The sequence below is a fragment of the Myiozetetes cayanensis genome, unplaced genomic scaffold (genome assembly GCF_022539395.1).
Source record: "Myiozetetes cayanensis isolate MyiCay16 unplaced genomic scaffold, myiCay2020 scf6-25, whole genome shotgun sequence".
Lineage (NCBI taxonomy): Eukaryota > Metazoa > Chordata > Aves > Passeriformes > Tyrannidae > Myiozetetes > Myiozetetes cayanensis.
The window spans coordinates 42,626,467-42,640,586 of NW_026087853.1; the positions used below are offsets into that span (position 1 = coordinate 42,626,467).

General features: G+C 40.6%; 2 protein-coding genes across 2 annotated transcripts in view; one reads left to right on the forward strand and one right to left on the reverse strand.

The window, feature by feature from the left end:
* Nucleotides 1–7,936, reverse strand: part of IFTAP (intraflagellar transport associated protein) — a 42,505-nt gene extending 34,569 nt beyond the window's left edge. Inside the window, exon 1 of the mRNA XM_050336167.1 lies at nt 7,808–7,936. The gene's annotated coding sequence lies outside the window, so the exon portion shown is untranslated. The remainder of the gene's footprint in view (nt 1–7,807) is intronic.
* A 30-nt stretch (nt 7,937–7,966) lies between these two features.
* RAG2 (recombination activating 2) lies at nt 7,967–9,574 on the forward strand. Its single transcript, XM_050336336.1, has one exon. The coding sequence runs from the start codon at nt 7,967–7,969 to the stop codon at nt 9,572–9,574; it is 1,608 nt and encodes a 535-aa protein (XP_050192293.1).
* Nucleotides 9,575–14,120: the final 4,546 nt, after the last annotated feature.

The following is a 14,120-nucleotide window of genomic DNA, read 5'->3' on the forward strand; positions in this document are numbered from 1 at the left end:
AAACCTGAAGCTAAACTGAGCAAATGCATAATTGTTTTAAATACACGTTTCCTGACCTGCCTTACAGCCATACGATCATGAGTGCCTGTACAAGCAAACAGCAGGAACATGCAGTGGGAACATGGGAAGGATGCAGGATTGCCCTTTTGGCAGCCTATCATAGTTCTTTATGCAACAGTGAAAGCACAGCCTCATCAGGAACACCCCTCACAAATGGCCCAGAAAGCTATGCTTCCTCCAAACTAGCAAAAGCAGATGTTACCAGGGCACTCCTACACTCACCACAGCTAGAGCCAGAGCCTGGAGTGTAGATCATCAGCCCCCATGGTGCAAATAGGCAGGCAGAGCTGGAATTCCAGCCTGTCCTTAACAAATTCTTGTTATTAGATATGGACTGCTACCTTAACAAACATCCCAGGATGGTGCTTTAAAAGAGGTCAAAGGGAAAGGAGTGATTCTGGAAATTTACAGAATATTCTGAGTTGGAAGGGACCCACAAGGACCATCGAGTCCAACTCCTAAGTGAATGGCCCATACAGGGGATCAAACCTGTGACCTTGTAGTTATTAGCACCAAGTTTTCACTGAGTTAAACCTCAATTCCTGCTCAGGAAAGACATAAAACACTTTCAGTCAGTCAGTAGAGGAAGGTTACCCATTTTCCTGAAGGCAGCCAACCGTTTCCTTCTTGTCTAGACATCTGCAAAGCTACAGTTGCAAAACAAAGCCCTGCCTGCCCTATTGTCCTGCCCTACTTTTCTCCCTCCTCCTCTCTGCTACCCACCACCTGTGGGGAGGCAGAGCTCCTGGAGCGAACCCAACGGCAGCAAGCTCTGCCCATGAGCAGGTGCAGGTCAACTGAACTAAGGGAACAAACTAAAAGTTTCAATTGCAAAGGAGAAAAACTTTCAGATGAGGCTCCTTCCAGTACCTCTCAATTCAACGTGATCTACAACGGCTAATCCCAGTAAAATGAACTGGATGTTTGCCATTGCATTCAGCAGGAGGCCTTAAGGGTACACACTTAATGCACCAGCAATTTGTGTGGATGAGAGCTGCATCTGCTTGCCCAAGTGCATTGCTGAGCTTGAGAGCCAACTTCTGCGATGGACAAACATGTGCCTCTCCTGCCCAGCCCATTTGAGCTTTTAAGGGATACATCTAAGGGCCTTAATTGTAAGCAAGCACATTGATCCTGTTTGATTTCAGTGCTAATGTATCACTCCCACACCTGAGCAGAAGTATTTTCTAATGAATTTTCAATGGCTTCAAAAGCACTGCACCCTTTAAAGACCACCTGGAGGCCTATGGCAAGGGTAATGTTTCCTCCAAACCACAGTAGCCACTGCACCCTGGAAGTTGATCATCCTGGATCTGACAGTCAAAGCACAGCTGGATTCAATCAGCTATTTTAGATAAGACCTCCAAACAAAACCCTCTCCCTCACATGTTAAATACTGTTTACTATTGCTTTTAGATGAGACAGAAAATTGAAGACTGTAGGATGCTGTACTCCCCATGCCCTTTTTCACAGGTTTCAGCCCGGGTGTTCTGGCTAAATATCCAGCATATTTGCATTCTGGCTGGCAAACCCTACACAAACGAGGAAGGCGGCCTTCCCTTTCCCTGCTGAGCTGGAATTCATTACTGCAACCCACAGGAAGCCAGCTACATTCCAGCTCAGAGATGACTGTGTTTTACTGGTAGAAAACATACTGAAAAGCCTAGAAATATTTCAAAGCAATTTGGAATGATTTGGGATGAAGAAGATACAATTGTAGAAGAAGAAAATAAATTAAACAAAGCATTTCCATAACAGAGCGCAACCTGTTAAAAACATACTACCTATGTCAATGTTATTAAAATAGAAATTGGAAAGGGAAAGTCTATTTATTCATTTTCACATGGGTTCTCTGCCAGTTAAGTTCAGGATACAAATCCCAGATGTTCTTGCTATGACCTGGACAGTTTTGAACACGGTTTTCCTACCTAGTAGATACATTATTCTGAAGCTACTTGCTGCAGTTTTTCCAAAGCACTTTGTCATTGACAGTTACAGAGACCAGCTTAGACAGGCCATGTCCTCATCCAGTACTGACATGCTGTAACCAACAAACTTTAATTTCTCCATCTTCTCAACCACAGTAATTGGAAAAAGAATTTCTAAAGATAAGGCATGTCAACTGGCAGAAAGAGAGTAAAATGAATGTAAAATATTAATGTGACACAATTTGGGAGTTGGGTTTTTCACTTAAACATTCGTATCTTTTTTTTCCAGTAGATCTTTGATCACAGACCCAAATAAGGGTCAGACTATGTCAAACACTTAGATAAGAAGCTGTCAAGTATTATACAGGCCCTACTGAAAATAGAAATAAATGTGATCTGAATGCCTTTAAATTTGGGGAAAGTTCTTCAGGATTCAACTCTGCAGTACAGTCTCCTTTTATCTTTTTTCAGTAAAGAAGTAAAAAGCCCATATGGATGCTACAGGGCACAGTGCCTTAGCACTGTTGTACTTCAGATGAGAAACATCACCACATCCTATCTGCATTACAGTTATTCAAAGTCTCAAGACAATTTTCACAAACATTTCATATGTTTGCTTTGCTGTACTAATCAAATTCCATTTCAAGCTCCTTCTATTTCTATTCTCACAGCAGTTTCAAATGGGAGTTGAGATATTTCTAAAATACTGTGCAGCAGATGTTGTAACTCTGGAGTGGGTGAATTAGGGCCAGGAAAACAAAAGCAGGGAGCTATGAAGAATGAATTGTTTTCCAGGTTTTTCTGTTTATTTGTTGTGCTACGTTATGCAAGTGGCTTATCCTCTGTGCCCCAGCACTGCTAGCTGTTGAAAGGATATGTTCCCAGAGGACTCGCAGAGTCTAATTATTTTTTGTTGGAGAAAAGCACTGTGAAACTGATGAAAAATGCCACAGAAGGGTGCAAAGTTATATTAGTCTTTTCAGGTCTGATCAGAAGGCCACTGAAGTAGAAAAAAAGACATTTCTAATTACTTTAGCGGACTTTGAGTTGGACTTTCAGTCAGCCCTCACTCACTGAATTGCATGCATTTGTCATTTACTTTGCTCTGTTTCAATGTCATTGCTCACTCGCAGCAGAGCACTCCTGGGGAAAGAAGCAGTACGCCAATCAGCAAGAGTTGTTTTCTTTCACTAGCTTTAAAATTATTTTTTCTTTTAACTCAAATTTTACTTTAAATTACATTTTAAAATAGCACTGAAATATTCTGAAAAAGATCATGAGGTTGACAGGTTTAGCAGTACAAAAAATTAAACCCGAAAGAAGCACATGCTGTGAAATTTTACAATCAAATAAGAGACATCTACTGTCACTCTAATTTTGTTCTACTGCAAAGAGTTAAAGTTTCTGGAGGCTGGTGGGTTTCTTGTTGTGCCATCTAAAGACAAGAGAGGGAAGAAAAAAAAACAGTCACAGGCTGTTAGCCACAGTAGATCGAGTTCTCAGGAGCATATCTGCAAATTAAGCAGATAGATTCCCTTCCATCAGGCTACCTCACCTTGCCACGAACCCCCTGTGCTGTCAGAGAAGATTCCTCTAATTCCTCACATTTGAATCTCAATTACACAGAAAGATTTCGGAGGACACAAAAAACCACTATCAGCCAGGTATGTCTAAATTACTGTTTTGCCCAAAGCCAACTTAGTTGATACACTCAGTAAATGTTTTGAGAGATACTATATAAAAAAACTCCTTCCTTAAGCCTGTTTATGGAGGACTTCAAAGCTCTCTGAGTGTCTGGATATGATTTTGACTGTGGAGAATTTGGAAACACCACTTGCTTTTCAGGGTACGCTTTTCCATTTTGGAAATGAAAAAGCAGATCAGTCAGAGAAAAAAAATACAATAATGCCAAATAAATTTAATTCTACCACAGATATTTGTGTTCATGTCAAATTAAAAATAATTGCAAACTAATGAATTTAATTATCAGCAATGGGCATGTACCAACTAAGACCCCATGCTATCCTGCAATCCATTCTCTCAGTGTCCAATCAGTACTTCTCAAATATCTTATCTTTGTGTAAATGAGAAAAGGTTCTTTGGGTTTGCTACAGTTCATAAGGTCAACTCATTCAACATTCATTATTTTCCAGCATTCAAATTACCATGAATTTATTACAAATATGGTACTTTTCATGTTAAAAAATATGAGATGTCACACTAAACAGTAGCACTGATTATTCATTGTTCTCCTGATTAGAATGTTTTTGTTGCCTAAGCAGGTAACAGGTAAAGTCACATAGGTGAACATTTTCTACATGGAGTCAAAAAAGACAATGTTTGGGAGTGACACAGTGCCTAAACATTCTAATCTAGTGACATTTTAGAAACCCTGTATTTATAGGGCCTGGAACACAGGACCAGTGGGAAACCTCCCTTCCATAGCAGAAGTTAGAAGACAAAGAAGAATACCCAAAGGTATATGAAATGTCACTTGATGTTCAGGTGACTGAATCCTAAAAAACACTCATCCTGTTCTCCATGAACACTTAATATAGTTTCTGAAATGATACAGCACACAAAATTGTATCCATTTCCATACTAAGCACATTTCAAATTACATTAACTAGTGCTTTTAAAAAGCACCTTCTCTCTTCATTTGATCCTTCTGTAAATGTATCTGCAAATGAATCTACCTAAATCTTAATTCCTTGTAATCTCATCTTGCTATACAAACAACTATTACCTGAAAAATCTGCTCAAAATACTGTTTGATTTCAAAATACAATAGGGAAGAATATTAGTTTTCTTCCTTCTATTATCTTAGCCTCTGGCTCAGATCTCTACTGCTTCTCAAATACAGGCATTACAAAATGCTGAGATTGTCACATATTTGTATAATCCTTGCAGCTTCGCCTTTTATAAAACACCAAATATGATGAAGCATGACTCAAGACACCATAACTGGTAATTGTTTATGTAACTCCACCCTTCTCTATTTATTTATCTTCTTGTAGTGTCTTTTCCCCAGCAACTTGTGCTGCACCACAACAAAGGCATCTCTTTCCCTCTGCACTAACTCTAATGCTAATCTGACTCCACAGTGACACAGTTTTGAGCATAAAACCGCCAAAAACACTTTAAACTCTGTGGTTATGAGGTTAGAGTTTTACCTTTTGGATTCCCTGAAGCTGCTCAGGGTCAGACAAGCCCAAAGGAATCAGTGGTATTAGAAGGTTAGAGGTGGAGGTCAGCACAGCCAAAGAGCACACTGTAATTAGCATGAAAAAATACAGAAAGCCAAAGCAATTCCAGCAGGTGCCTAAGGAGCCACGTCTGTCAAAACTGTCAGACAAATATTCTCTCTGTTACTTACTGAACTGCTTGCTTATGTAAAGTTCAAGAAATATTCAAGACGAAGGAGAAAGTGTGTTTAAGTGTGTTTATTTACTTGTATCTCTCAATCTCACTTTTAATAATTTTCACTGATCTTTTCTCCACTGTATATCTGTAGACTCTTCAGACAGTATACTCTTCAGAACTGAGTATTGCCCCATATTCAGGAAATAGTTTGTGACACTGTAAACACTAATAATTGTCATATTTGGAGATCATGTATATGTAAAAATATATACAATATGTCAATTGTTTGCCATTTTTAATACTCTTGCTAGACTTCAAATATAAACCAGCAGTCAAATGTAGAACACCAGTGTTACAAAATAAAGAATACTAATTTGATCAGAAAGAACACTAATTTTCTTATGGTATCTTCATTATGGAAGACATTTTATTTTTCTAAAGATCCTGTAAAAACAAAGAAGTAACTAAACAATATGAAAGAAGAGACAAAGGACATCTAATCCAGTAAACCAAATTTAGTGCAAGTTCCTCTGACACCACTTTTGAATTCTTGTGAGGAACAAGCAGCAGAGATTTCTGTTTAGCATATCACCTTAAGTTAAATAACCTGGCAAATATTTCTTCATGCATAATAAGAACAAAACCTGCTGTGTATACTGACATGCTCAGAACAGGGTTCACTAATTTAATTAACTTATAACTAAACTTACAGTGCAGTACTTCTGAAAAGGAATCTAAATGTTGAAAAAACTACTACCTTCAGGGAAGAGGCATTAGGACTGGCACAGTGAACAGAACTTCATCATAATCTTTGGATGATTCCAGAACATACAATTCTGTAAGACAGCTATTCCATGGACTGTTTTTCAAATGGACTCAGGAATGACTATACCTACTCTGTGTGCTCTGGCATCTCACTTTTGAAAGCGATCCATGGCAGATCCATAGTTTAGCACGGCAGTTTGCATACCAGTTTGCGGGCAGGCAGTGCAGGAATATGGTACAACATGGCACAACATGGCAATTTGACGTAGTCAGTGTCATCAGTTCCCATGTTTTAACAGTGATTCTTCCAGTGCACAATGTAGTTCCTGATACCTCAAGATCTGATGTCACATAACCAGAAGATACTGATCCTTCCTTAAAAAAGAAACCCTCTGTGGTTTTTTTTTTTGTTGTTGTTACAGAAAATGAAAAGCAGGAACAAGGACAATATGAATCCTAGAGATTTCAAAACAAGGAATTACATTTTAAAATGTATAGGGATTTAGGTTTTTTCCTAATATTTAGTTCACACCTTTAAATTTTGGGGATATGGCAAAGGCTGGGACAGAGAACTTGGACATTTACTAAAAGGCACATGTCTGCTACCACGATAGGATAGTGTCAATGAACAGGCCAGTTATTTCCTTCCCTGGTGTCTGTGCTCTCCAAAGCTCTTTCAGTGTTATTACCCAAGCTGACTGCATGAACTCTTTTAGGATTTTGAACAAACAGGTTTATAGAAGTATACCTCTTGAAACCTAATCATGAAAGCATGAGCAAACAGTAAACGTGAAAGATAAAGAATTCGACCACACTGAAAACATCCCGCAAGGAAACTCGCAAGCCACCCAGATACCCGAGTGGGCTGTTCAGCACAAGTGAGATTCATCCTGGCACTAACAGTATTTGCCAGTTCCGTGATACCTGCACGGTTAGAAACAGAGCGGGCATCGCTGCTTCTATCCAACAAATCCTAATTTTTTTTTTTCGTTGTAACCCTGCAAAACCTGTAACTGAAGTTTGCACTCGGCTGTGCACGCACTTACTTCAGCCCACTGGCCACGGGGCACTGGGGCACGTTCCCGGCCAGAGACCTGGGTGGGTGGGAGTCCCCCGCTCTCCTGCCGCTCCGGGTGACCCGAGCCGCTCGGGAGCATCGGGGGGCAGAAGAGGCTCCCGCACCCCCGGGCGCCCAGGCCGGGGATCCGCGCCCCTTCCCCCCTGCCGGGACGGCATCGGGGCGGCTCCAGCGCTCCAGCCCGCCGGGTACCCCCGCCCGCCGCGGGACAACCAGCGGGCAGGAAACATCCCGGCTTGCGGCATCGCCGGGGCTGCTCCCTCCGCTCCGTGGAGCCCCGGAGCCGAATCCCGCGGCCAGCAGAGCGGCCCCACGGCCACACTCACCCGCCGCCGGCCCGCTCACCCCGCCGGGCCCGCTGCCCCACGCCCGGGCTGAGCCAAGCGGCGGCCGGGCAGCCCCAAGCCAGCCGAGCGGCCCCGAGCCGCGCCGAGCCGGGCAGACCTGCGAGAACTACCGGCCCCAGCACCGCGCGGGGCCCCGTTCCCATGGGAGCGGCCGCGCTCGCCCCGGCAGGTCGCCCCAGCTTGGGGCGCACCGATGTTCTCCGTGCCAAAAGGCCGTAATTTGTGCAAAATCCCGCATAACTTGCTACAGCTCATGTTTGACTCACCTCTTGAGTCCCAGAAAAGGGTGTCTTTTCGGGTCTCAGCGTGTGAGCTGAGGCGCAACTTTAATACGATTTATTCAAGTACTGTTAAATAATTCTCATAGGGTTTAATACATGTTTGATCTGTTTCTTTTGGTGTTTTTTTCTTTTCTCAGCCACAATATGGCACAGTCGACAGATGAAATGTCACTGCAGATGGTATCAGCCGTCAGTAACTCATCCTTGCTTCAGCCGGGCTTCTCTCTCCTGAATTTTGATGGGCATGTTCTCTTTTTTGGGCAGAAAGGATGGCCAAAGAGATCCTGCCCCACTGGTGTTTTCCTCCTCGATATAAAGCAGAATGAACTCAAAATGAAACCTGCCTTCTTCTCTAAAGACTCATGTTACCTTCCCCCTCTCCGCTACCCTGCTCTTTGCACACTCAGAAGCAATGCAAAATCTGATGAGTACCAGTACATCATCCATGGTGGTAAAACACCTAACAATGACCTCTCCGATAAGATTTACTTTATAAGTCTGGTAAGCAAAAGTAGCAAGAAAATGACATTCCAATGCATTGAGAAAGACCTGGGTGGAGATGTCCCTGAAGCTAGATATGGGCATACAATTAATGTAGTTCATAGCCGGGGAAAAAGCGTGAGTGTTATATTTGGAGGGAGATCGTATACTCCTCTTGAACAAAGAACCACTGAAAAGTGGAACAGCGTAGTGGACTGTTTGCCATCTGTGTTTCTTGTTGATTTTGAGTTTGGATGCTGTACATCATACATGCTTCCAGAGCTTCAGGATGGACTTTCTTTCCATGTTTCAATTGCCAGAGATGATACGATCTACATTTTAGGAGGCCATTCACTTCAAAATAACACCAGGTGCCCCAACTTATACAAGCTAAAAGTTGATCTCCCACTGGGCAGCCCAGCTGTGACCTGCACCATCTTGCCAGGGGGGATATCAGTGTCAAGTGCTATAGTGACTCAAATCAGTGATACTGAATTTGTCCTTGTCGGTGGCTACCACTCTGACAACCAGAAACGGTTGGTGTGTAACACCATAGTTCTGGAGGATAGTAAGATAGAGATTGTTGAAAGAGAGAGCCCAGAGTGGACACCAGATATTAAACACTGCAAAATATGGTTTGGCTGTGATATGGGCAAAGGGTCTGTATTGCTGGGCATTCCAGGAGCTAACAAACAGTTAATCTCAGATGCAAACTACTTCTACATTTTGAGATGCAAAGGAGAAGAAGAGGACAAGGAAGAAGAATTGACAACACAAATTTGCAGTCAGACATCAAGTGAAGACCCTGGAGATTCCACTCCATTTGAAGATTCAGAGGAGTTTTGCTTTAGTGCTGAAGCCAGTAGCTTTGACATTGATGATACTAACACTTATAATGAGGATGATGAAGAAGATGAATCAGAAACGGGATACTGGATCACCTGCTGTGCCAGTTGCAATATTGACATTAACTCCTGGGTCCCTTTCTATTCGACAGAACTCAACAAGCCTGCAATGATCCTGTGTTCCAGCGGGACAGGCCACTGGGTCCACGCACAATGTATGGATCTCTCAGAGACCATGCTTCTACGTCTCTCAGAAGCAAATGTCAAGTACTTCTGCAACAAGCATGTTGACCTTAATAAAGGGCTACAAACTCCCCCAAAGGTGGTGCGCCTGAAAAAGCAACCCATGAAACCATTGCGCAAAAAGAAAACCATGAAGTTAGCAACGTCCACAAAAAAGTCCTTTCTTCGAAGATTGTTTGAATAGATTTATACTGCTGATTTGTATTTACCTGGGAGGAAAAGAAATCACACAAAGACAGTAATGGTTGAAGCAGGGTGGGTTATTGGAGCTTGGAGAGATCTTTTTATTTCAATTATCTCAATATTTCTCTTACATTTCAAAGCTCATTAATTTATTCTATCTCTGATGTGTATTTTTGTAATCTCCAGATAGGAATCCCATTGTAGAGGGAATTGTGCAAACACACAGTCAGATACTGGTAACTGTATGCTGTATTTTATGCTGTAACTTACACCCCAGTAAGTTTAATGGAACTGCTGGTAGGATGAGACATTATCCCTTATACTCAGTACTGTGAGCTTCTGTCCATAAAGAACATTATGTTACCCATTTTACTTTTTTATCTTAGTAGTTCTAGAAATATTTTACCTAATTTATAGCTGCATTAGTCCAACTTTATGGTGGTGTAATGAAGTAAAATGAGATGAATTACTCTGGTTTTAAACAAAAGCAGTGGCATAAGTCCCTTGTGTCAGAAATAATGAAATATTCAGACACTGAGGGTCAGTTTTCTTCAGGGAACTCCATTATGGAAAGCTTACATGTGGAGCATTTAATGCTGGATAATTAATTTTTTATTTTGAGGGGTATTGAATGATTATATGTCAGTTTTGTCTACAGTTGAGGAATATCATCTCACAGTATAAATCAAATTTCTTTTTAAAAGTACTGTGCTCATCAACTGCTTTGTGTTTGTATTTTAAAAAATCTAGTAAGCTAATAAAATTTTTAATAAAAATTACTGTATTTTTTCACCAACTCATGGGTAAATCGAACATTGTAAATCTCAAAGTTTACAAAAGGACAGCATGTATGCTTAGGAGAGCCACATGAAGCCTGTTAAGGGGTCTAGCTTCACGGTCACCCCATACTGTGAACTCCTATCGACTTCAGAAGCAGTTCCTTCTGATGAAGAGGACTTTTATCATTTACTCAGGTCCTACACTACCCATTTCCCTCTCTGCTCTCCCAGGGTAAACTGTGTACAGTGTGAAAGCTGGGAACTGCAAGCTGTAGCTCAAAGTGATTCTTTGGGCCAGTGGAGCACTGTGAGGGTAGAAACAAATGCTGTTGGCTGTTCAAAGCATGAGGAGAAGACTAAATTCATATTGAAAAGGACATTGTCAAGGTTGAATAGCCCAAGAGTTTGCTAAGTTTTTTTGTGGATTCTTTTATTGGCTATTTGTAAAGCCTCATCATTCTTGACTTTTATTTTTATTACTGCTCCAAACATCTTTTCAGAAAATCAATATCAGCTCAACATTTGTGAGCCAACAATAATAGCACAGTATTCACAGTCCAACTCTCATGGTGGATCCCTGAATAAAAGAGAAAAACAGGAGCAGCAGCAGCTGTCAGGTATTTGATCACTATGTGCATACCCTGAGCAGCCACTCCTTTACAAAGCAGCCTGTGTAGCACAGTATTCCTATCAACACAGATGTATATCCACAGTACTCCCCTTAAAACCTTACCAACTCCAGTCAACAGCAAAGAAAAGTAAAGGGCAACAGTACAAACTTTCCATTTCCAACCTTTTCATGTGCTGAGGGAGGTTATAGTTTGGGTTGAGCTTGTAAATGGGAAGTATATCACCCTGATTCCCTTCTCAACATTCTGACATGGGTATAAATTCATGGATTTCAATGCCAACTTCCTATTTCCTTTGTCATGCTACTTTACATAAGCTCAGAGTATATAATGCTATATGTTTTTCCAAGGAGGAAGTTATTATCATGCCCATATAAAGTCCCTTCAAACCGATGACATCTGGCAACATCCCCTTTTGTAGGTTAGTCAGAGGTGTTAGTGAGCTGAATTGTCATGCATGTTCATCACAGATTTATTCACATCAACAAAACAAACAAAAAAAATCCACAGCGCCATTAAAGCCACATCATCACAACACCAACAAAGAGGGACAATATACTCATACAACAAAACACCACCCATCGTCACTTTCATTTTACAATAACAAGACTCCCCACAGTTATTGAACTCCCAGGCAATATCCAGTTGGAGTTTTTGCCTGTTATCTCTCCCAGTTACTGTCATTATCTCAAATTCCTCGGACAGCATATTGTGTGACAAATTTGTCTTCAAGTGCAGACAAAAGGATGGAAACATTTTCTTGAGGGAAAGCTTGACACTGGCCTAGCAGAAGTGACATTCAGCCTGAGGTAAAGCCTGGTGACTCAGGCACTGGTATTGTGGTTGCACTGTGTTCAGAATTACGCTGAATTTCCAGAACTGCCTCCTGCAGCTTCAGTGACTCCTTAAGCACCCAGGAGCTGAGAGCAGGTACACTCAGCATATGGCAAGCACACACTGCAGCCCCTTTCAGTTGTTACCTGAGTTATTGTTCTTTACTTTAACACTGTGGCTATGAAAGAACAACTCTCACTCAGACTTTATGTTATACCTCATTGGGCCCATAACATTAGTGAAGTATATATTTGAGCTGCACTTTTTTAAAATGTGTGGTTTATTTGAGTAGGAGGGAGAAATTGCTTGGCTAAACTATGTCCCAGCTTCACAGTGAAGGGCTGTACAAGCAGCATTAAATCACAGCTCAGAGATTGTAGTTACTGCAGAAAGAGGAAGTTGTAAGTAAAATATAAAACACTTGAAAGCACTTGAACATAAAGAGATATATGAACTTCAGCCTGTAAAGAAGACACTTGACATAGCATCCAAGACTGCAGAAAGCACTTAATTTACTGAGTCATGTACTTTAAAAGCATTCATTGTCTTCAAAAACAGCTAATCAATACAAGATGTTTCTTGCTCAGGGATGTTAGAATTAGCAGATAAATTGAAGTAGATTTGAGTGCAGAAATAAATCTCTATTGTATCTACATTCAACTGACCTGTGTGTTTTGTAACCACAATACACAGCATCATGGTTCCCAAATACATTTTAGTAATACTGTACTGCTATTATCAGCTTTTATGAGAATAATATATGGATTTTACTAGTATTGAAAGGTGCTTGGACCTTGAAGTACCTGATTAATCTACAGCAAGGGCACAGCACAAACTTTAGTGGTAGCACTAAAGCATGTGTCGTAGTTCAGAGTGACTCATTGTACCAATAGACCATTGGAATGAGCAGAAATAATACATCTGGGAGCCTAAAGCAAAAGGAAAATATTGACTTCAGATTGAAACAAAATCTGTAAAGTTATTTACTGCTAGACCCTATGAATTAAAGACAAAAGGATTGCCTTCTTTTTTTAATGATTGGTGGCTCTACCTCCCTCCATATTTGATTTCCTATTCTATTCCATTTCAAACAAGATGTAACTTTTGGAAAAGCCTTGAGCCTCTGAAAATCAAACTCCAGTTGTTGTCTCTACTTCAAAAACAGTGACACCAGAGCCCATTTTTAATTTGAAAAAAAGCAAGGCAATAACCTTATAAACTTTCTGATTTCTATAAATATATCCATATCCATATCCATACACAGGAAAAACAGGGCACTGGCCACTGCCACAGATGTGCAGAACTTCCTTTGTGTATTTCCTTGTCCACTTGCTCAGAATGCCCATCTCCAGAGGAACAGCTGGGCATTGAAAACACACCTTTTGACCTCTTTCCTGATGCTGCTAGAAAAGGTGCTAATTAAATCCTTCCTAGTATGTATTTTTGTATCATGGAAAACATTAAGCTTGATGCAAAAGTAGAAAAGCTCCTTAAACACTTAAGGAAACAGAGTTGCAGCTGGTCAACTGTTTGAAAATTATGCCATATTCAGTCCTCTAAAATAGCACTGAAGAAGAGCAGGGACTGGCCCCAATATTCTTCATCTGATCCCAATAGGAATACATGGGAAGGAAAATTGAGTCAATTATTACACATTTAGGAGTAAAGGAGTTAAATGATTACCAGAAAACTCTCTGGGGCTTGTTTTTTGGTTTTATATGAGTTCTGTTTTTTTTCCATCCAACATTTTTTGATTTGAGGTCAGATGAAAAAAATAAGTTGGTGATATAAAGTGCAGATATGAGATGTCTAATTATCTGGTTACACAAGGAAATCAGGTAGCTTAATTTGCTCATCATTAATTCCATCCAAACCCATTTGTTTATATAAATCTTTTAACCCAGAGATACCATTTTAGGGAAGAAAGAAAGATTTTTCTGAAGTAGAATAAAGGTTAACTTCAAATAATGAACCGAAAGGGAGATTGGAACTAATCTTTACAGCTCAATCTCTGACAAGGAGTCAAAATTTGATGCAAAGAACGTACAGAAACCAGTAAAGAGGCTTAACGTTTCATGTAGAAAACAATGCAAGGCTGATTTTAGGTAAAATCTGGGATGATATTTTTAAATGAAGCAAAAGCCATTTACAGACTAAATAAAACTGGGTTTATATCACTTTATTTTTCTGTCATACAGTTGCCTGTGTGGAAGCGTACTGAAAGTACTGCTGAGACTCACAGAGGAATCTTCATTTGTGTTAATTTAGTGAATTCCAGAACAGGGCTGGAATCACAGCTGCCTCT

Excerpts from the sequence above, each read along its gene's own strand:
- RAG2 (XM_050336336.1), top strand. The coding sequence starts at position 7,967 with ATGGCACAGTCGACAGATGAAATGTCACTGCAGATGGTATCAGCCGTC.